The 23,506-nt window shown below is 39.1% G+C and overlaps 1 protein-coding gene and 1 long non-coding RNA gene across 3 annotated transcripts in view; one reads left to right on the plus strand and one right to left on the minus strand.

Moving 5' to 3' along the window:
* The window catches only part of LOC122661620 (ATP-dependent Clp protease proteolytic subunit 6, chloroplastic), a 39,584-nt gene that overhangs the window by 12,750 nt on the left and 3,328 nt on the right, over positions 1-23,506 (plus strand). The window contains exons 2-7 of one of the 2 annotated variants that reach the window (XM_043857076.1): positions 3,457-3,553; positions 3,720-3,763; positions 4,237-4,306; positions 9,553-9,757; positions 9,929-9,994; positions 22,509-22,649. In XM_043857076.1, the coding sequence (XP_043713011.1) occupies positions 3,468-3,553; positions 3,720-3,763; positions 4,237-4,306; positions 9,553-9,757; positions 9,929-9,994; positions 22,509-22,649 (612 nt within the window). In that variant the 5' untranslated portion in view covers positions 3,457-3,467. Of the gene's footprint in view, positions 1-3,333; positions 3,554-3,719; positions 3,764-4,236; positions 4,307-9,552; positions 9,758-9,928; positions 9,995-22,508; positions 22,650-23,506 lie in introns of those variants that run through there. The other variant, XM_043857075.1, reaches the window with a different exon arrangement.
* LOC122661622 lies at positions 20-23,438 on the minus strand. Its single transcript, XR_006332910.1, has 3 exons — positions 22,838-23,438; positions 14,469-14,478; positions 20-31 (listed from the first exon to the last, which is right to left on the minus strand). It is a non-coding gene; the product is annotated as an uncharacterized LOC122661622 (long non-coding RNA).

A 23,506-nucleotide genomic window follows, 5' to 3' on the forward strand; every position in this document is an offset into this window, starting at 1 on the left:
TAAGGCCTATGATAGGATTGAGTGATTGTTTCTCTCCTCCATTTTTAAGTTCCTTGGGTTTGGTAACTACTGGTGTGACTTACTTAGGGCTCTGATTTCCACAGGGAAGCCCTTTTGGCCTTTTTAAGGGCTCCAAAGGTATTAGACAAGGATGCCCTCTTAGCCCTTATCTTTTCTATTTCGGGCATGAAGATTTTGTCTTGATTGATGTCTGCCTATAGGGAGCTGAACCTTTTTCGTGGAATCAAAGTAGCCAAACTGCTCCTGGGGTCTCCCATTTATTATTCAATGATGACATTTTCATTTTTTGTAGAGCAACCTTTGAGGATCTCTTAACGATTAAGGCTATCCTTGATCTGTTCTTTGACCTCTCTGGGCAGCAAATTAACTTCTCTAAAAGTGGAATGCACTTTAGTAAGAATGTACCCTCGGCGGATAAATCTCGACTCAATTCCATTCTAGGTATTTATGAAATGTCAAAGGACACTAGCTATCTAGGGACTAAACTTTTCCCTAACAGATCTAAAGCCAAAACCTTAACCCCTCTGGTTGATAGGATAAATAATAGATTGTCCTCTTGGAAATCTAACTTTCTCTCCTTGTAGGACGAAGTGTCCTAATTAAATTAGTTTTGGGATCCTTATCTGCTTATCTCATGAATTGTTTTTCTTTTCCTCTAAACATTTGTAGGATAATTGATTCTATTTGTCTGAATTTCTGGAATGGTGGTTCTAAGAGGAAAAAGAAAAGTTCTCTCATCTCGTGGAAAAACTTAGCTCTCCCATTTTCAAGGGAGGATTAGGGTTCAGGAAAAACAAAGTTCAAAATGAAGCCTTCCTTCTAAAATTGGGTTGGAGGCTTTTGACTGAAGGCAACTCCTTATGGGCTAGGATTCTTAAAGCCCATTATTTCCCCAATTCCTCTCTTTTTGACCCCAAAACTGCTTTGAAAAGAGGATCTTGGACTTGGAACATCATTACACATATTATTCCTCTCTTAAGATCTTTTAGTTTTAGAAGAATTGGTAAATGGCCAAGAGACTCCCTCTATTCCAAGGTTTGCAATTCACCCTGAGTCAACTCAAAGAACTTATCCTGAGAAGGTGTGTTTGTTTAAAAATGATCTTTTGTGGAATACCGATTTAATTAGAGCAACTGCTCCTTTTTTTGTCTCTAACATTATCAATATCCCTATCTCTGATTCTACTGACAGTTGGTGGTGTACTTTAGCCAAGGATAGCTGATTTAGCACTAAGCGTGCGGCTAATTTTCTTCACTCTTACTCCACTAATAGTGATTTTACAATTTCCACGGTGGAATTTTTTCTGGAAACTTAAGTTGCATCCTAAATTTAAAATGTTTTTTCAGACGTGTATTACATGCAGGGATTCCACTTAAAGATATTATATCAAAATAGACTCAGATCGACCCCACTTGTGCTTACTGTGGCACTTGTACTGAGACCCTCTAGCATATCTTCTTCTCCTGTGATTGGGTTAAACATATTTGGGCAGCTGATCCTTTGGGTCTGAGAACCGAGTCTATTACCCACCCCTCTATGGAACATTTCTGCATATCTACTCTCTTGAATCGCAAGCTTGATAAGCTCACTCTCAACTGGTTTTCTTTCTATTTTTATTATATTTGCTACTTTATTTGGGATGCCAGAAACAATTGTTCTTTTAAATCAGTTAAACCTAACCCTCTCATGGTGATGAGAAGGAAAGCAATTTGGATGAAGGATCTTAATTGCCCTCTCCCCCCCCCCCCCCCCAATTTCATCCCTGAATGTAACTAATTATGATGAGGACGTTTTATTTGCAACTCCTATCTCTGATTTACCTATTCTAGAATTTTCTGTTTTGTTATGTGCATGATTTGATCCTAGAGACCTAGGATCTTCTGGATGGGCTTTTGGCATTTTGTTAGATGGCAAAATCATTTTGTTCACTGCAGGTCTGATTAAAAATCATCATGTTTTGGAACCGGAGCTGTTTGGGATCACCATTGGGTTAGATTTTGCAGCTAAGAGAGGGTTAAAGTTAAAAGAAATTTGGTGTTCCAACAAGACGCTACCTGGAGTTGGAAGGACTTCTTCCAACTCCATCCCAATCTCCCTGGCCTCTTAAGGTCCTAACCTATTTTTTGCAGATTTCGAATAGGTCCAAAGACATTACATATCGGCCTATTCCTAATATTTTCTTGCTAACTTGGCTAAAATCTTTGGCTTATCAGGCCAGCATGGTTAAATTACCCTGTATTTATGAACATTGTAAAAATTTGCCTTCTTTTTAATATATATTTTCTATCTTTCTCATAAAAAAAAAATCCAAACAAAACAATATCAAAATAGAATCAAAATCATCATCTTAGTGTATGCTACTATTACCTAGAGAGGTATTAGTAACATACACCCTTCAACCCTAGATGGATTGCTAGTGCTTCTCCAACAATCGTTGAGCTTGGAGACATACGATCAATGGTCACCTACACATGCAAGCTAGAATCACCTAAACACTAAGGCTATGTTTGGAGTGCAAGAAAAATATTTAAAAAGAAGAGAAAAAGATCATTGCCTCGACCTCTAGAGCTTGCACTCACGTTGGCCAATGGAAACGCACGCGCAAGCATCGCCCTTGACAAGATTTATGCCTCTTCATGGGGCAGCGCGGTACTTTAACGTGTGTCTATGTGTAGGCACAAGAGCTACACGACCAAGTAGCACAAGAGCCACTCAACCATGTAGCTTTCTTTTCCCCTAAAATTAAACATATAAATTTAGGGAAAGAGAACGCTACCTGGTTGCGTGTGGTACGCTGCCCCTACGCCTAGATATATGGGTGGGCAAAATGACCGCCATGCCCTTGGAAAATTTTGCCTTTCCATGGGAGCACAACGATCATTGACCTGTGTTTGCACGTAGGAGTAGCGCACCGCACGTGCCCAGATAGCATTCTTTATCCCTATCAATATTTTCTTATTATATTTTATTGGGGAAAGAGAACACCACCGGGCTGCACAGCGCACGTAGCCCCTGCACCTAGACGCAGGGGGCACGAAATGACCGCCGCACCCTTGGTAATTTCCATCTTTTCAGGGGGTGTGGTGGTCATTATATGCACCCCTGTGTTTGGACGCAGGGGGTGGCATGCGCTACATGACCAGGTGGCGGTCTTTCTCCCATTTATTTTTTTAAAAATCCATTTTTAACATTCCAAACATAGCCCAAGCTTTGTGAAAAAAAAAAAATTCCTCATCTGTTCGAGTGTTAGAGTTATACAGTATTTACTATTTACTCAAAAAAATAAAATAAAAAATACTGTATTTACTATCTCCATGAAACAGCTTACGTTTTCAGGATTTGTGAGAGGAGAAAGAGTAATCTCATAATTTGCTTCGAGTTTTATATCTTCTCTATCTTCTCTCCCCCCCGCCGAACCGTGTATTTGTGAGTGACAGAGATCGAGAATGGTAGCGTCGGTGGCGATATCTGCGCCTCCAGGCTCATTAGCTTCATCTTGGAACACTAATTTCCTCTCACACTCTGCTCGGAGGTCGCTCCCGTTATCTATGTACCTCAATTTATTATATTTCTTAAATCCCTGTTCAATTAATCGCAATTCCATCTGATAGGCTTTATTTGAATTTATTTTCCCTCTAATGATAGCTATATTGGTATTTTTCTCCCATTCACCTTCCCCCTCCTATTCTGGTCTGCAGAAGCTCACCCAAACTAGTTGTTTCTGCTCTTCCAAATCATCATGGTAAGATTTTCGACTTTGAGTTTCTCTACATCTTACCATATCCAGTTTTTTTTTTTTTTTTTTTCAACTTATGCATTTTCTTTGGAAGAACTAGGAAACCCTCAACTAGAAATTCGGATTGCAATTTGTTAAATGTTTAATTCTTAACTGTATTTTGGGGGGGGGGGGGGGGGTTGGGTGGAGTCGCTCTTAATTGACTAAGCATTGGCTTAAGTGTTATGTTCAACATGGTTAGCAATAGTTTCAATGCTTACAAAATCTAACAAGGGTGATTTCTCTTAATCCTCTACAAGTGCATACTATCTACATAATTCATTCATACATTCACAGATGCACTCAGTGGCTGCGAGTCAAGCGATGAAAATGTCTCATTTTATTTGCATATTTGGATGTTTAAAAAAAAAAAAATCTATTGGTATGTATACGCAGTTTCGTAATGGTAATTGCTTATATAAACTGCTACATTTGACCAGGACCATCTGGTAGAAGCCATGGATTACCTTTGAAGCTAAATGCTCGGATATCCCCTCCTAGTGATCCAAGGTTCTCTTTATGCTCTTATACTAAATTGTGTAGATGTTCATGTTTTATTGTTTATTCATTGTCAAAGTGATTCATCATTGTTCTTTTAAATGAAACAAATGTCAGATAAAGAAAATAGCATACAGATTTTCAGTTGTTGGGATCATAGATTAAGTATTCTAAACTATCTTTGTAGTGAAGAACTACATGTTAATAAGCATATTCAAAGCACCTATGGAGGCTAATAGCTAGAGTATAAGTATTTCATTCTCTTCTTCTGGCTGATTATTGGCGATGGTATCCTTCTACTTTTGTCTGGCCAATTCTGCCAGATTTTCCACACTTAGTTCGTGTGGTTTATATGTTTTTCCACTTTGAGTTCCTTGATTGATTGGATCACATTCCTGATCCGTTTCACCACTGAAATAGGGTTCGGTTTCGAATTGTTCTGTTAAATTCTCGATTTCAAAATCGAGTTCTTCTTCTTCAGTTTCCCCATCAGTTGTGAATATCATCTTGAGTCATTGATAACAGATTCATTTGAATCGTCTTCACCTCCATTAATACTTGCTAGGCTTAGAGTAGATTCCAGGATTAGCTTGGGATCTTCTTCTATTGACCAGCCTTGCCTCTTGTTCTGGGCGGTTGATTCCAGACAAGGTCAACCATCAGTTCTTTCATTTCTCGGACAGTGTTATGCAACCCGTTGATACCTTGGACAGGAGAAATTTTGTTATCCGTCTTTTCCTTTGAAACTAGGGTTGCTAAAGGTTGTACAGCTGGCCTAACTAATGTAGTCTTAGATAGACAAAGGTCTACTAGGAGCCATGTGAACCAGGACCTTCCTAAACAGCTGGCCGATTGGGCAGAATTGGGGAATTAGGTCAATTCTAGGGTTAGGGTTAGGGTAATGACTAAGTGTGATAGATGGTAAAGCTAGGCAGGTCTAGGGGAAGCTAATGATATAGGTTTGATGTTGTTTGAGTGAGAAAATAAAAATCAAAGAATTAGGGTTTCGGGTTTCAGGTTTTGGGGAAGATGAGAGTGATGGGATCTAGGGTTTAGATTAGGAATTAAGGCGGGGGGCTAAGATCGAGTTCTGCACTGATAGGGAACTCCACTCGTCCAAGGTATGAGGCTGTGTTAATAGCTGGAAGTGATGGATCTGAAAGTTCTAGGGTTTTGGGCTTAATGGAGATTGGGGGGATTTTAGGGTTTGACATAGGAATGGGGTTTGAACTAAGGATCGAGTGGAGGGGGATGTTTAATGGAGCTGAGGTTGTAATATGGGATGATTCTAATGGAGAGATGGTGCTGGACAGTCTTTAGACAACCTAGGGTTTAATGGGGATCGATTGGGAATAAGTATGGCATGGGTTGGAAGGTAAGAAGAAGAAGGGGATTGTTAAAACAGTAAAATAACTTACTGGTTGAGCAGATCTTCAATGGCAGCAGCTTGAAGACACTTAGAAGAAGGACCTCCCGATCTACAAGATGCAAGGAGTCGATCGGAGTCCACCAATCCCTTCACCTTGATGGCTTGATGCGACTCACAAGGCAACCTTGATATTACTCACAAGGCACACTCACATGGAGCTAAACAGCAGCAGCATTGGCAGCAAGCAAGAGTTTTTTTTTTATCAATCAATTTCGTCTTCAATGTTTGTCCCCCTTTAAAGGCTAAAAAATAAAAGACTCAAAAATAGACTCCTACTCTAAAAAGGAAAGGCCTAACCCAATCCATGACCTATTAGATAACTTAAATTGACTAGGAAACTTAAATACTAAAAGAAATAGACTCAAAACATGGCTGGACTTATAGAGTCCTAATCCAGACCAACTTGCATCACATGACCACTTAACCAAGTCACATGATCACTAGTTACATAAAAATAAAAACTAAGGAATTAAAACAGCTAATCCTGTATGCAACCTAATTGCCCATATTTTAGGCCCATAAAAGTGGCCTATAAAAAACCCATGGGATCAAAGGTCCAACATGTATATAACCCAACCCTAGACTTCTTTCTAATAAAATAAGCCCGTTTCGGTGATGAATCTGCATCACTAACACTGTAAATGGTTTAAGTGCTCTGGAAAGTCATCTCAAACTGACGAGAAGAGTCAAAAGTATCGTGATGGGTGGTATGTAAACAATATCCAGAAGAATACACTAATAGGAATATTAAGCCGCTTACCTGTATTTTTGTCCATGGGATTGACAAAGTCACATATATTTTGGCAAAAACAATCTCTAGAAAGTGGAGTGGTTGCATCATTAGTATCCAACTAATAGAATTTAATAATGGGGAGCTGTTCACACACTTCCACAACAACAACTCAGCCTTATCCCAACTAAATGGGGTCGGCTACATGGATCCTTGAAAGGAAAAAAAACAATTAAACATAATAGTAAAAAGAAAAGAGCACCACACAACGACAAAAATTCAGGAATATCCTGCCTAAATGGGGTCGGCTACATGAATCTTTTCCCTCCAATCAGCTCTATTCGAGGCCATACTTGAGACAAGGCCTAAATTATGCATGTTAATATGGTCATTCCTTACTTTATCCTTCATAGTCTTGCCACACATCCATCTCAACGTCCTCATCTCCGCCACACTTAGTTTATCCATGTGTCGTTTCTTAACTACCCAACACTCCACACCTTACATCATAGCCGGTCGTACAGTAGTCGTATAAAATTTTCCTTTATGTGTTGTTTCGTAACTGCCCAACACTCCACACCTTACATCATAGCCAGTCGTATAGCAGTCGTATAAAATTTTCCTTTGAGTTTTAAAGTAATTGTCGATCACATAGTACGCCGGATGCACCTCTCGACTTCATCCATCCTATTTTAATTCTTTGGGAAACATCATCCTCTGTATCCCCCTCTTTATTTACGATATAGCCCAAATTTCTAAATAATAACTTTGAGGTATCTCTTTATCATCAATATTAACCACCTCATTAGCCGTCTCAGTGTGGCTAAAGTTGCACACCATGGACTCCGTCTTTGTTCCTACTTATCTTAAGACCTTTTGATTCCAAGGCAGATCTCCATAACTCCAACTGGGTGTTAATCCCTGCTTTTGTCTCATCGACCAACACAATATCATTAGCAAAAAACATACACACCAAGGGATCTGATCTTCTACGTCTCTAGTTTGATCATCCACGATAAGCGCAAACAAATAAGGCCTTAAGGTTGATCCTTGATGGAGCCCAAGCGTAATTGGGAACTCACTACCTTAACCCCCCACAGATCTTATGGTAGTTACACGCCATCATACATATCTTTAATTATGTCCACGTATTTACATGGAACCCTTCTCTTCTCTAGGATGTGCCAAATTAGCTCTCTAGGGACTCTATCATAGGCTTTTTTTAGGTCAATAAAGACCATATGTAGATTCTTCTTGCCTTTTCTGTACCTTTCCATGAGTCTCCTAAGCCAGAATATAGCTTCCATTGTGGATCTGCATGGCATAAAGCCAAATTGGTTCTCTAAAATAATAGTTTTTTTCCTCAGTGGATATTAATAACCCTCTCCCTTAACTTCATCGTGTGGCTATTGCAGCTCTGAATATCCCCTTTTTTTTGTAAATCGAAACCACAATGCTTCTCCTTCATTCATTCGGAATTTTCTTTGTACTCAAAATCTTGTTAAACAACTTGGTAAGCCAAGTTAAACTAGGGTTCAAAAACTTGTCTCGAGGAGGTGTCTCGACCAAGTCGAGATTCTCGAGATCTTGCCGAAATCTCGGCGAGACAGTGCATTTTTTTTTTTTGTTTCGGTGGGCAAATGGCCATATTTGGCTCCAAAACTTTAAGAGAAGCTTGTTTTATGCTTAATAGACATTTAAATCTTCAAATTGTATAAAAAAAGCACCCAATTTTGTGCTTTGGATTTACACCCGTGGTTGGCAATAAACGCCGAATCCTTATGTGATATTTGTCTATACACATTGTTTGAGTGCTATGAGACATAATGGGCAAATAAAACAAGTAAATTATGCAGTAATCGATGAAGATACAACATTGAATAATTATTTAAGAAATAGTTAAGACTTAAAGTAAAAACTACAAAGTACAATAAACAATACATATTAAATAGACACCCAAGTACAATGAACAATACATATGTCATAGACACCATAGTCTTCCATGTCCCAACAAATCAGCAGTACAATATTGTGAGTTTATGACTGTCTATTGCTATGAACTATGACGTGCTGGATTAAGTCCACTCATGGTCTGATGGAACCGACGTGTATTGTCTTCTGTTTGCATGACATATGAATGCTACATCATAGTGTTCGAGAAGAAAGAAATGTAGTTTCTTCTCAAGCAAGTCGAGATATCCAAGATTTTCAAGATTTCGCCAAAATTTTCGAAACACTGCAGGTTTTAAGTTTCGTATGTAATCTCGTCTCGAGGAGCTCGAGATATTTGAGATGTTGTTGAGATCTTGGCGAGTTTTAGAACTATGGGTTAAACCGCATAAACCTAGGCTCTTCCACACTTCGATAGGGACTCCGTCTGGGATTGGAGCCTTGCCTATTTTCATCTTTCTTAAGGCTTCTTTGACTTTAGACACCCTATTTTGTGATATATCTACGACAAGTGGTGACACGATGAGTAACACAACTCTCTGGGGCATTATTACTTGAAAAGTCTTCATTTAGAAGATTGCCGAAATACTCATTCCATTGCTTCATACTATCTTCATCCCTTATTAATACTTTATCATCTTTTAATACATCTAACATGGTCGACATTTCTACTCATCCTTTCTCTTGCTTTAGCTATCTTATAGATAGCTTTTTCTCCATCCTTTATGTTCAAATTGTTATAAAGATCATCATATTTGTCCTTGCCTTCCCCACAATCTTCTTAACCTCATTTCTGGCAGCTTTATACCTTTTTAGATCCTCTAGCTCCTTAGTCCTTTGCCATGTCTTATTACTAGCTTTCTTAGTCTTAATGGCTGTTTGGACAATTGAACATCCCACCAATTCTAACATGCCAAAATTAGGTGCTTTAATTACTTATAATATTATTCTCTTATTGCTGATAAAAAATGATAGAATTCACCTTTGTATTTCTTACAATAGAAACAGCGCACTTATCTATGGTCTATTCTTGATATCAGACTTCTGATTCTTGTGTTTCTTCAATTTCTGATCTTAGACTCTTGTTGGAAATTACATTTCTTTGATTATTGATATTCTATTGAATAGTTGCATTTCTTGTGTTTACAGTAACCATGCTCCAATAGAAGCCAAAAAGGGTAATCCACCTATAATGCCAGCTGTGATGACTCCAGGAGGACCTTTAGATCTTTCATCTGTGCTATTTAGGAACCGTATAATATTTATTGGACAACCTATCAACTCACAAGTGGCTCAACGAGTTATATCACAGCTTGTGACGCTAGCAACTATTGATGAAGATGCAGATATCCTCGTGTGGTTTTATTTCCTTACCATGTTATATTGTTTTTGCATTTTTTTGCATCTTGTACATTGGACTACATAGCCTAGCCCAGAAGATGAGGAAGTCAGATCCATAATTTCAGTTTATGCCATTGCTTTAATGAGGTTTTGCTTCTTAAGGCTTAGTGTTATCTCTTGTCAGGTCTACCTGAACTGTCCTGGTGGAAGCACTTACTCTGTCTTGGCAATTTATGACTGCATGTCTTGGGTAAAGTCATAAAGTTCATCTTTGAGTATGCTTTTCTTAGCTTTATCACAATGCATTAGATAAAATTCTCCTTGTAACATATTACATTCAGACAGTAACTGTTTTCGTAACTATGAGCAGTCTTTTTTCTCGTGTGGCTTTTTTTTTTTTGGGGGGGGGGGTTTGTGATAGCTCAGTTCTTTCAAAACCTCAATATGAAGTGCCTACTGCCTACCATACAAAAATTGAACAGTAATTCACCACTGATCATAGCTCAAAATATTTCGGTTTCAACAAAAACCGAAATGAAATGCTAGTAACTTACAAGGAATTCTAGATTTCAGCGAAATGTTGACTCATTTCAGCGAAATTACAAACTCTGACACCAACTTTAGAAGCAAGATTTTGACGAAATTGTGACTCTTTTTGTCAAAATTTCGAGCTTTCGCTCCCTTTCGCCTGAGTGCTCCTGAACTGCTAGAAAATGTCAATTTTTGGCAAAATCTTTCAGTTTGCTACTGAATCCCGGCTAGGTGGTCAACTGTGGAGCATCCACTTCAACATTTGGGTAGATTTGAAGCATCATTTGGCCAAACTTCCCGAAATTCCAAAATTCACTTATAGGGCTGCTGTAATGGACTTTGAGAGATTCTTCAGGCAGAGGATGACATGGCCGTCATATGTCGTAGGGTCTGAAATCAAACGACCACTTTGGGTCCCCCCACCCCCCTGGTCTAATGACTCAAACATGTGTAGTCATGCTTAAATAGGCAATCTGTGAAGTTTCATCGAAAAATTCCACTTTGAGTACTGAAATGACCATTTTGTATTTTTGCCAAAACGGTCATTTCTGTATTTTAACCAAAATGGATCAAATTTCAGTAGGATTTTGGCTATTTCTTGGAAACATTTCAATTCCGGTAGGGGTCGAAATCCCACCATAGTTCGAAATTTTTAATCTTGCCGCTGATGCGGTAATGTTTGAATATCTATTGAATTGGATGGTTTGAGCTAGTTTCTGAGATGCAGCACATTGAGGTCATATCTCAAACTCTACTGCTGGAACAAATGTTTATTTGGATATTATGATTTAAGCTAAAAATGGTCACAACCTTATACATCACATATTCAGTGCAAAGGAGGCAAAAACATAAAGGTTGAAGAGTTTTTTTTTCCCCATTTACTTTCGTATTTTAGGTTGCGTGGGATATTGTGATGATGTTCCAAGAGGAAGTTAGAATGGTGTTTAACCACTTGGTAACAGCAATCAATTAGTCGATTAGGCCAGATTTATAGAAATTGGAGCTGATTGATTGGATAGGTTTGAAGAGGGTTTTTAAGCCGTTTGAAAGTCCTAAGGTTTGGTTTGAAAAGCCAGTAAAGAACATTAGGATTTCCTAGGTTTTTGCTCAGGTGCCCGGCATGCTTTTATATTTTCATATATTTATGTATTTATTTATATTTATAATATGCTTGTGAGGCTATTGTTCAATGATTGTTTAAGCCTCACGATTTTACTACGTCAAATGTCTTGCATAATGCCTTAAGTGTTTGAAAATGTTGTACTAGATGAAATAAGGTATTTTGGGAAAATCACTAAGCTCCAATAAGTCATTTTCTCTGAATGGATTTGGATGTTAGTCAATTGAGTCAATGTGACTGTTGCAACTAACTTCCGTATCTATATAAATTATAGGGTTTAACCTCGTCTTCTGATAATTCTTGCTTCATGAAAAATATGTGATGCAGTTGCATATCCATGGATGGACTGACATGGTCCAGTCTGGAATTCCAGACCATGAAGAACCAAGTTCAAACCTGGGTTTTGGTCCAATAAGGATATTTAGGGGTTCTTTAGTTGTTGGGGTTATTTTTGTAAATTGATAACTAATATTTAATTCTGTTTTGCAATCGTGTAGTTGAGTTTGTTAAAACTCTTCTTCGTATTTAGAGTATGAATAGGATTTTTGCTTTCACAAGTTATATATGTAATCAAGGATCAATATTGAGTTTGGAGTTGATTGGATGAAGCTTTTCCTTCCGAGTTCATATGCTGTGAAGTGCTGTAAGCAACTGATTCTCTTCTTTGTGCAACTCCAAAACTGACTCTTCATCAGGTCAGATCTTTCTTCCTGTCTTCCTTCCCTTATTCCTTCTGTTATTCCTTTTCCCATCCTCTTTCCTTTTTTCTTTTGTTTGAAATTTTGTGGTTAGTGAACTGATGTCCTGTTCTGGTGTCAGAATTGAACCCATCAAGAGAGAACTAGATCTCCTTGATGCTCCTTTCGGTCAAAGTCAGGGACATGAATCCTCACCTTAGAGCGACTTAGCCTGCCCATGTTGAACCCATAACTCCATAAGAGCCTTCCTTTGCTGAGAAACAAATCATCTTTGAGGACTGATTTTGAAACTATCGCCAGACTTAGTTTCAGTAATTAAATATTATTTTTCTATTGGTTGTTTCTTGAGTCAATTCAAGAATCCTAAGGGTTAGGAATCTCTGCCCTAAATTTTAGATGTGATTGGATTACTTCGAGTGAAATATCACATCTGAAAGCAGGTTGATCGAATGCCCTCTCTATGGCGGGAGGGGGGGTAGGTAGGATGCCCCAACACCTCCCGGACAAGATCCCAACAACAACAACTCAGCCTTATCCCTACTAAATGGGGTCGGCTACATGGATTCTTGCAAAGACAAATTATTATTAATAAAAGTAAAAGGAAAGGAACACAACAACTACAACTACACTTAGTCATATGCACACTACCTGTGGTCGACTGGTCGGCTGCATGGATCCTTGCCCTCTAGTTAGCTTTATTTGACGGCATACTGGAGACAAGGCCTAATTTATGCATATCTTTCCTCACCACTTGTCCTGTGGTTATTTTAGGCCTGCCCCTACCTCTTTTAGTACCTTCAATCTGGATCAAGTCACTCCTCCGAATTGGAGCATCTTAAGGCCTCCGTTGAACATGGCCATGCCACTTCTGATGACTTTCATGTAGCTTATCTTGAATCGGGGCTACTCCTAAATCAGCTCTAATATGATCATTCCTGGTTTTGCTACTCATCCATCTCAACATCCTCATCTCCGCTACACTTAGCTTATCTATTTGACGTTTCTTAACTGCCCAACACTCCGCGTTATATTTCATAGCCGGTCTTATGATTGTCCTATAGAATTTTTCTTTAAGCTTTAAAGGAATCCATCGATCACATAACACTCGGGATGCCCCTCTCCACTTCAACCATCCTACTTTAATTCTTTGTGAGACATCCTCTTCTACATCACCTTCCTTATTGATGATAGATCCTAGATACCTAAAATGATCACTTTGCAGAATCTCCATCTCATCAACTTTCACCCTCTTATTATCCGTCTCGGAGTTACTAAAGTTACACACCATATAATTCATCTTCGTTCTATTTATCTTAAAACCTTGTGATTCTACGGTTGATCTCCATAACTCCAGTTTGGCGTTAATACCGACTTTTGTCTGATCCACCAAATCAATGTCATTAGCAAAAAGCATGCGCCAAGGAACCTCATCTTGGATGTCTCTGGTTAACTCATCCATGATAAGCGTAAACAAATAAGGGCTTAAAGCTCAACCTTGATATAACCCAATAGTAATTGGGATTTGGGAATTCACTCCATTGATCCCCCAGTTCTTACACTAGACACCATCATACATATCTTTAATTATGTCTGCATATTTACTTGAAACACTTCTCTTCCTAGCACATGCCAGATTCAATCTCTAGGAACTCTGTCATAAGCTTTTTTAAGGTCAATGAAGACCATATGGAGATCCTTCTTGCTCTCTTTAAATCTTTCCATGAGTCTCCTACGTAGGTAGATAGTTTCTGTTGTGGGTCTTCCTAGCATAAAACCAAATTGGTTCTCAGCAGAAAAGAGATTTCAAATTAAACCAAATCCAAGAATCATAATAGCCCCAAACTTCAATTGAGTTTCATTCTAGATAGGTTTAATCAAATCCCAAAATTGGATCAAGTTTAATAGCCAGATTTAAAAATATTAAAGGATATTCAGGTCTGAAACAGAAAACAGTGAAATCCAGGAGATTTCTGATAGAATCAGATCTGTGGGTCAGTCCCCACTAAACTCTGGTCGAAGGTCTCTCGTAGGAAGGCCTTGAATGCCCCCAAGTTCCAACCTGAGCTAATGAATAAATCAGTTTCAGGTGATTAAAGAGACCAGAGGGGAAAACAGGGTAATGCAGACTTTGAATGGGTTGTTTTTTTAATAATGTGTAACAGCACAACAGATTAATAGGATCATTAATGGATTGACATATGATGCTATTGAATCGAATCAGGGAATTTATTATTCAGCAAGATCAATAAAAAACAGTACCTTGCCTGCAATTTAAACTGAGTATAGATAGATAAGGCTTCCCACCAAACAGGATCAGCTTCTCACTGTCCAAGGCTTCTCACACAAGATTGAATCGCACAGCTCCATTGAATAACTCAAATGCTCCTTAATCTTCAATCGTTTGGAGCCCTTGGCTCATGACAAGCTTTATATAAAAAGCTAGAAACAGAATCCTAATCTGAATAGGAGAGTAAACGCCTATTACTACTAGCAGCATAAATCAAATAGAAACCCTAACCCTAAAAGGAAAATAGGCCCACACGTGGGTGAGAGTTCAACTTAAAAAAAATACTTAATTTAAATAAAAGACTATTAACTAACTAAGCCCACTAACTAAGGCCATGACTGAGCTTGCACTAAGCCCTCAAACTGGATGGACTTAGCCACCATTGAGCTGAGCGTGGTTCTTCTCCTTGTTCCTGCATCAATCTATTTTGTTGAGAGGTTGAAGACAACCTCTTTTGTTATTCCCAATTAAGGACTGATTCTTTGAATATTTATTAAAAATGCCTCCATTCTGAAGTTGTCTTATATTTCACTCCACTGATGAGAATTAATAATTCAGAAAAGCCTTTCTTACAGATTTTGTTTCTGTTTTACCCTAAGGCCTCAGACTATTCTGAAATTCCATGAAATCCCAATTTATTCTAATTTTAAATTCCAGTTCAGGCCACTTCAAGTTTTATTTATGGTTTAGTTCCAGAATCTATTTTCCATACCTAAAGAGGTCTTGAATTGTTCTTAGAAGTTATCCTGCTCTGAAGTTTATGGTAACTTTTGTGATACCTTATATTGTGTAATTGAATTCATGGGGAAGTCCAATCATCTTCTCTTGGGTGGTGAGAATGTTGATCAATTCTGTGCTCAACAAATCTGTTAAGAGTCTTGATGGGATAGTAGTGGTACTTGAGTATTTATCATATACTAATAAATACATTATTTTTTGACAGAACCTTGCATTACTCTCCGTTTTTTTATTTTTTATTTTTTATTTCATTGAAGTTCTACAGTGACGACTCTAATTGATGTAAATAAAGGGTAACGCCAGCCACATACATGTCCACATGCAAGGGAGTCCAAGGACCAATCCACATTGATGGGCCTATTTGTTCAATTGCCTGTCATAATTTCTGACCTGAATCCAGATTAGATGGCATCATATAATCTGTTGTTTGCATTTGCGTGGTCAAAAAGATATGGGGATTGTATGGTGATGCATACTAGGATGAGACTTCCAGCTGCTCATAGTAAATGTAATGAAATGATGACTGAACGGGAACCTTATTGGCCATTTTGGTCAAAACAAGGTTTGAATCAGAAGGTTGGGAGAGGATAAAAATGTTAACTTGTGTGGATTCTCTTTTCTTGTTTGCCGTATGGTACATTAGTTTTGTGAAGAATGAAAATTTGATCTGCCTGTGGGTCATAAGCTGCCAGAATCTGTTAAATGCTTTAGGGGAAAAAATCTATTACTTTTGTAATAATATTTAAGCTTAAAATACCAGTAATGAAGAGGAAGAAGAAGAAGAGTTGACAAGAAGAGAGATGAAACCGAGACTATGGGGGAGCTAGAATGCGATAGAGCCAATACCTCTAAATATAATCCCACGATGCACTATCCCATGGAACACTAACCACGATACACACTTTAACACTCCCCCTCAAGCTGGAGTGTGTATATATATATATATATATATATATCTCCCATATCCAGCTTGGAACAACCACTGAGAAACCTAGTTGGGACAATGCCTTGGTGAACATATCGCCAAGTTGATCGCTTGAGTTGACAAATGGAGTCGAAATCAATTTTTTACATAATTTCATTTCTCACAAAATGACAGTCAATCTCAAAATGCTTAGTCCTCTTATGGAAAATCGGATTACTGGTAATATAAATCATAGCTTGATTATCTCAATACATCTTTATGGGTTTAGCAATTGAGAACCCCAAATCTTGAATGAGAGATTTCAACCACATCAGTTTCGCTGTAGTATGTGCCATAGCTGTACTCAGCCTCAACACTTAACCGAACCACAATAGTCTGCTTCTCACTCTTCCAAGTCACAAGATTACCTCCAACAAATGTGCAATATCCAATAGTAGACCTACGATCGGTGGCAGCACCAGCCCAATCAACATCAGAGTAACCCACAAGACTAGTGTGATCATGACGTTGATAAACAAGACCTTTCCCAGGAGCACCTTGAAGATATCTCAAAATGCGGCAAGCAGCATCCCAGTGAGCTTGTTTAGGATTCTCCATAAATTGACTAATAACTCCAACAACAAAGGAAATATCAAGACAAGTAATAGTCAGATAAATAAGCATCCCGACCAGCCTTTTGTACTGATGTTTATCCACAAATTCTTTGTCATCACACGTCCAAAGTTTCAGATTAGGATCGATAGGGTTATCAACGAGATTACAACCCATCATGCTAGTCTCAGACAGAGATCAAGGACATACTTCCTCCGAGACAAATTGACACCCTTCTTGCAACAAACAACTTCAATTCCCAAGAAGTACATAAGCATCCCTTAGTCCATCTAAAAATGCCGGTGTAGATATGCCTCAACATCTTCAATGCTAGAAGAGTCATTACTAAAAATGATAATGTCATCAATGTACACAACAAGGATGCAGTCATCAATCTTGGTGGTAATTGCCCCAAAGGCTAGGGTTCTGAGTTTGAGAATGTTCTTCCAGATCCAAGAGGAGTCAGGGAGGCAAGATATAGTCCAAATAGAGTCTCTCTTAAGAATCTCTGAATATATCCAGTCCATCCAAATACTCTTATGTTTAGAAACAGTCTTCCAAGTAAGTTTGAGGATGCCAGCCTTGTTGGCTTCTTTGATTCTTCGTAACCCAAGACCTCCTTCCTTTCTAGGGAGGCAAACTGAGGCCCAGCTAGTAGGGCGAAGGAATCTAGAGGACTGCGTGCCTTTCCAAAGGAAGCTACTCTTAATGGATTCAATGCCCTTGATAATGGATTGGAGAAGAGCAAAGATGCCAGACCAATAGATATAAGCTGACTGCATAACCGAGTGGATCAGTTCCAATCGCCCAACATAAGAAAGAAGTTTCCCTTTCCAAAGCTGGAGCTTTTTGCGAAGAAGCTCAAGGATAGGGAAGCAATGGTGAGCAGAAAGGCTGGCTGGAATAAGGAGTAATTCCAAGTATTTTATTGGGAGGTGCCCTAGAGGGATTCCAGAAATCTCATGAAGAAGAGCTTTAACCTGCTCTGGGATACCGACCAAAAAGATAAGGGATTTAAGAGGATTCATTTTGAGCCCCGAAATTTTTTCAAAAAGAGATAAACACCCCATAATAGTCTCAATCGATCCCAAGGTAGCTTTGGAGAACGTCATGAGATCATTTGTCAAGGCCAAGTGAGAGATCTTGAGGCGCTTGCATTTGGCCATAGGAATAGTAAGGAGCCTATCAGTTTTGCATTGAATATCTCTTGAGAGCACTTCCAAGGCGAGGGAAAGAATTGGAAAGCTTGCTTTTGGAGCTGCTATTTCTCATATTTGAATGGAGCGCAACATTAGGAGATGGACTTCCAACTCTAGATCCTACAAGCAAATTTGGGACTCCATCTCCTTTGAAGTCAGAACTAAATCCCAACCCCCCTCCTCTGCTTCTTTTTGTACTTCTTCCCCTAGGAACAAGCATATTATATTGCCTCCTGGGACCTCCCCTCTTCTTTGTTATCCCCCCATTAGTTGGGCCTCTGTGCCCTTTGTTTTGCTGGTTGGTTTTTTCTCCTCTCCCCCCCTGTATTCTGGGGTTTCCTTGTATTTTCTTGCTCTGGTAATGAATTTTTATTCACCCAAAAAAAGGATGACGGCCTTAGCTCCATGACAACGAACAAATACAAAGTGATCAGAGAAGCATTGAGTGAATCCATAACCACCAATAACTTTACTGAACTTATTAGAGCAGGCACGGAGAGATTGTTTCAGCCATAAATAGCCTTGTGAAGACGACATACTTTGGATACATTCTCCCCCTGAGCAAAATACCCATGATGTTGCTCCATATACACCTCCTCTTTATGATCACCACAAAGGAAAACATTTTTGATATCTACTAGCTGAAACAGAGCCCAATTAAGATTAACAGCCTAGGGGATAAGAACACGAACAAAATTTGGACGAGTCACTGGAAAGAAAGGTTCAAAATAGTCAACTCCATACGTCTGAGTGTATTGTTTGGCAACCAAGAGAGCTTTCAGCCGCTCAACTGAACCATCTAGTAGGTACTTAACTATGTAATGTAGCTCTAGATAGGAGAAGGATCCTACTAGAGGCCAAGCAATAGGATCAAAAGGGGTTGCTGGTTCGAATGGGCAGAATTGGGTAATTTAGGGCAGAATTAGGGTTAGGTTTATGAGAATGGAGCTAAATCTTATATGGTTTTAATGGACAGGTCTAGGAGAAGCTAATGGTATAGGTTTGATGAAGTTTTAATTAAGAAATTAAAATTCAGAATTTTAGGGTTAGGGTTTCGGGTTTTGGGAATTAGGGAAATAGATGAAATTAGGGTTTAGAGGTGGGGTTTTGACCAGGGGTTCTAGCCGAGTGCTAGAGGGGCTAGGGGAAAGGTTCGGCTGTATTAGGAGGGTTTTCTGATGGCTGAATTAGACTATACAGAATTTAGGGTTTTTTTTTTTTGGGTTTTATGTGAATGAGGGGAATTAGGGTTTTGAGGACTGAATGGACCTGCAGTGAAGGTCGAGTGGAGGGAAGGCTGTGAAGGAGTTATGTTTGAAATTTAAAAGGATTTGGCTGGTGGAATTGGTCTGGGCAGAAACTAGACCACTTAGGTTTTTGTAGATCGATTGAAATTAATGGAGGGAGTGGTATGGAAGATCGGCTGGGTTGGGTTAGAGGATGAGAAGAAGAAGGGGATGAATAAAACTAAATAAATAACTTACTGGTTGAAGAAGATCTTTAATGGAGGCAGCAGCTCTGTGATAGAAGGATAGAACCACCTTCCAGCTGTAAAGGATCCTCCCAGCCGTCACGGCGTAAGGAGTCGATCGGATTCCACTAATCCCTTTCCACCTTGATAGAACCACAAGGATGCACACTCACAAGGAGCAAAGGAGCAGCAACAATGGCAGCCAACAAGCAACACAATTTTTTTAAATTCTAAAACTCTGTGGGGGGAGCCTCCCACGATTTAATCTTATATAATAAAGGCCATAGGCCAAAACCTAATACAATTTAAACTCTTCCCTCACTTAAATCATGGAAGGGAGGGACCTGATTAAAACACTTGAAAACTTAAAAGGTCAAAAGACCTATCTACCCCGGATAACTTAAAATAAAAGACTTAGCTAAATCACTTAAATTGAACCAATTGGATGCAACCAATTTGAACCGGTTCAATTAAAAAAATCAAAATAAACCAAGTATAGTAAATGCTAACAATGCAAATCTAATCTATGGCTCCCAACCTATGCCTACTTTCATGACTATTTCTTCTTCTTCTTCTTCCTTCGGGTATGGACACGTGGACGACACCTCAAAGCCTCCTTTTCTGGGGGTAAATTCAGTAAAAGACCGTGTCTAACGTTCCAACAAGGCATCCATTTCGACATCCATAGCATTTTTTCAACCAAGATTCAACAAAGCTTCTTGACACTTAATAGGCATAGTCATAGTAGATAAAGACATAGCAAAGTTGCGAAGTAAAGGTGGAAGATGAGACATAGTAACAAATTGAGAAACAGGATGAAGTGCAGCTGTTAAGAACAAGTGCGAGCACCTTTACGAAGAGCAGCTGGCAGATTAGGAGAGGAAGGATCCCCAAACAGAGGGTCTGATGAAGTGGAGGATGGTAGCAAAGGATCAGCTGGGGCCGTTGAAGTTGACTTGGGAAGGCGCTTGTAAACCTGCAATTTCTTAGGTGGAGAACTAGTAGTGGGAGAGTCAATTAGGGAAATAAGTGCAGGAATAGGTGGAGGAATAAGAACATCAACATCCATCTGGCGACTCTTAGCAGAGAAGCATGGTGTAGTTTAAAAGGTAACATCAACATTGACAAAGTGTTGATGCACGATGGTATCAAACACCGATAACCTTTAAGAATGCGAGCATATCCAAGAAACACACACTTGGTAGCATGCGGTGATAATTTATCAATTCTGGGGCGAAGGTTGTGAACAAAACATATATAACCAAACACCTGTGGGGGTCAAGCACATAGAGAAGATTTAGGAAAAACCACACAAAAGGGAGATTGGTTATCAAGGACAACAAATGACATGCGATTTATCAAATAGCAAGCAATAAGAACTGCATCACTCCAAAAATACTTGGGAACATGCATATGAAACATTAAAGAGTGAGAAACCTCTAGAAAGTGACAGTTTTTTCGCTCAGCCACACCATTCTATTGGGGAGTATAAGTGCAACTAGTTTGATTTATCATGCCATGATCAGAACAAAAGTTAGATATTTCACGTTGGATATATTCTAAAGCATGAACGCTTAAGCCTTAAAGTACCATGAAAGTTTGATACCCTGTAATGATATCAAAGCTTAAAGTACCATTAATGAAGAGAAGAAGAGTTGAAGAGAAGAGAGATGAAATCGAGACTTTGAGGGAGTTAGAACACGATAGAGCCAATAGGCCTCTCGCCGAAGAGTATCTATCTGAATCAGTATCAGCTGACGAAAGAGCATCTCCCGCCTTTCTCACAAAGCAACATACCCAGTTTCGACAAGGAATTTCGCTAACTTAGGAGCCGAATAAGCCACTGCCCACTAAGACTTTAAGGGATAGGAAATAAGGGGCCCTATACCATACATCCTGCTGCCTCAGGACAACTGCACTTTACATCATAGTAGCACGACCAAATGGAGGGTGGTTTACGATCACAAACAGAGGCAATGAGGAAGGGCCCAACTATATACAACGGCTAGCGCGGGTGGGGGTGTTTGCAAAGAAGAAGAAACAGCCCCCACTTTGCAGGGGCTAGAAATCAACGGAAAAGTTGTCATAGATTACAATCAATGCAAGGGGGACCTACTTGTTCCGCCCGGAGAAGACCAGGAGGGCTTCGGCCTTTGGACAATACCTCGATCATGGATTAGCTCTCTCCTTTTTATTAACAAGTAACCCGCTCTTTGTAGGAATCCTACTAAGAGCCCAAATCTAATTACAATAGGAAATAACTAACTAATTACAAATCAGCTACTAAGTATAATCCCACGGTACACTGTCCCATGGACACTAACCATGATACACACTTTAACAAATTGGATCTTGGTCCATAATGGCCTTTTTATTGATTTACGATTGGATCTCTCTATGAATGGAAAAGGGGTGCTCAGTATGCCGCTCCACGAGCAGAGTGAGAGAACGAAGTGGGCTGTGGTGATGTCAGAATTTGCACCTTTTTGTATCTGTTTAGTGATCAGTCCGCTAGTTTCTTTGATCCCTCTCGGTGTTCCTTTTCCATTTGCTTCCAATACTTCTACATATCCAGAAAAATTGTTGGCCCACAAATGTGGTTCCGATCTTCCGGTGATGCCAGAATATTTATAAGCTTCTGACTGGGTCTAAGACCTCATAGGTGGTGGCCCAAAACTCCTTCCACACACCCAAAACAAATTATATTTACTCCTAGGATATGTCTTGTCCCAGTTGATTGAACATTAGGTTTTGCCTTTCGCTAAATATTTAGGGAGTTCCATTGGTCTGAGATGTTGAGAGGTGGCTTAATGTAAATATGGACCATGTTGCTGGATAGTATGCATTTAATGTCTTGTTACTTGTTGACAAAAATTTTTACTGGGGGGAGGGTTTTGTCTTAAAAAAATGTGATTAACCTATTACTGTAACTTCATAAAGGAAACAGGACCAGGGGGGGGGGGGAGGAAGGGTCTTGTACATCTAATAAAATCTTCTGCTCATTTTTAATATTCAGAATTTCAAATATTGTTTGCATTAACATTTTTGTCTCTAGTTGGCAAGACTTTTTTTCTTTGGGGGGGGGGGGGTTGGGATTTAAAAAATTGTGATTACTGCGATGAACCCGTTACTGTTATATTTTGAGGGGAAAAATGTTTTTGTACATCTAATACAATCTTCTGCTCATCCATCTTTAATGTTCAGATAAAGCCTAGAGTAGGCACAGTATGTTTTGGAGTAGCTGCAAGCCAAGGAGCACTTCTTCTTGCGGGTGGAGAGAAGGGGATGCGATATGCAATGCCAAATGCACGTATTATGATTCATCAACCACAGAGCGGGTGTGGGGTAAACATTCACTACTTGATCCGATTGATTGCTATGCATATAAACGTTGACGTTGGTTCAACTTAAGGCCGAAGGTTGTGATAAATCCCAAAACTAAATTAAATCCAGGCTTGCCATATAAACCCATTACATATCTGAAAGCCCAACCCATAATTAAAAGAAAATCCCATGGGGCATAACTCCATTACCCTTTATCCTTTTAAGGAGCTTTTCTATCTTCTTCTCTGCTTTGCCACTAAAGTGTCCACTTTCATTCAAGGTCACACCCTCATCTTCAACAGGATCATCATACTTGGAAGCATTTCTTTCGGGAACCATCCTCGTTACTGAACTTGTCCTCATATATCCTATCCATTTTTGCAACCTTGTAACTTGTAAGCCTTTGCTCTCTGCTTTTGCTCTCTAACCTCTACATTTTATAGCACATCAGCCTTTTCATTAATATCATCATTGGCAAATATGCTTTGATCTTTGAGGAGTCAAAACAACAGCTCCACTATCTATTACTTTACCAAGAACAGGAAGAGATTTAACTCCAGCTAGATCCTTGGCATTGTGCCAAACTGCATCTTTGTCTTCACTTTACCCCTGATATCAATATTTTCCTGCTCTGTGAAAACCTTGGAGAGGCTCTCTTTTTCAAAATTCCTTTTCCCCTCCAGCTTACAGCTCTTATTTATCCATGCTAAAACGTCCTAAGCACCTTCATACTTCTTCAATCTTTCTTCTCTCATTTTCAAGATCTTTTATTTATGCTCCATGCCTCTGGTATCACTATCTTCATGTTCAATTTCCTTCCGTTGCAGAGTGACATTTTCATCATTCACACCCTCTGTTTTTAACTTCGCATCTTTACC

The sequence above is a fragment of the Telopea speciosissima genome, chromosome 5 (genome assembly GCF_018873765.1).
Source record: "Telopea speciosissima isolate NSW1024214 ecotype Mountain lineage chromosome 5, Tspe_v1, whole genome shotgun sequence".
Taxonomy (NCBI): Eukaryota; Viridiplantae; Streptophyta; class Magnoliopsida; order Proteales; family Proteaceae; genus Telopea; species Telopea speciosissima.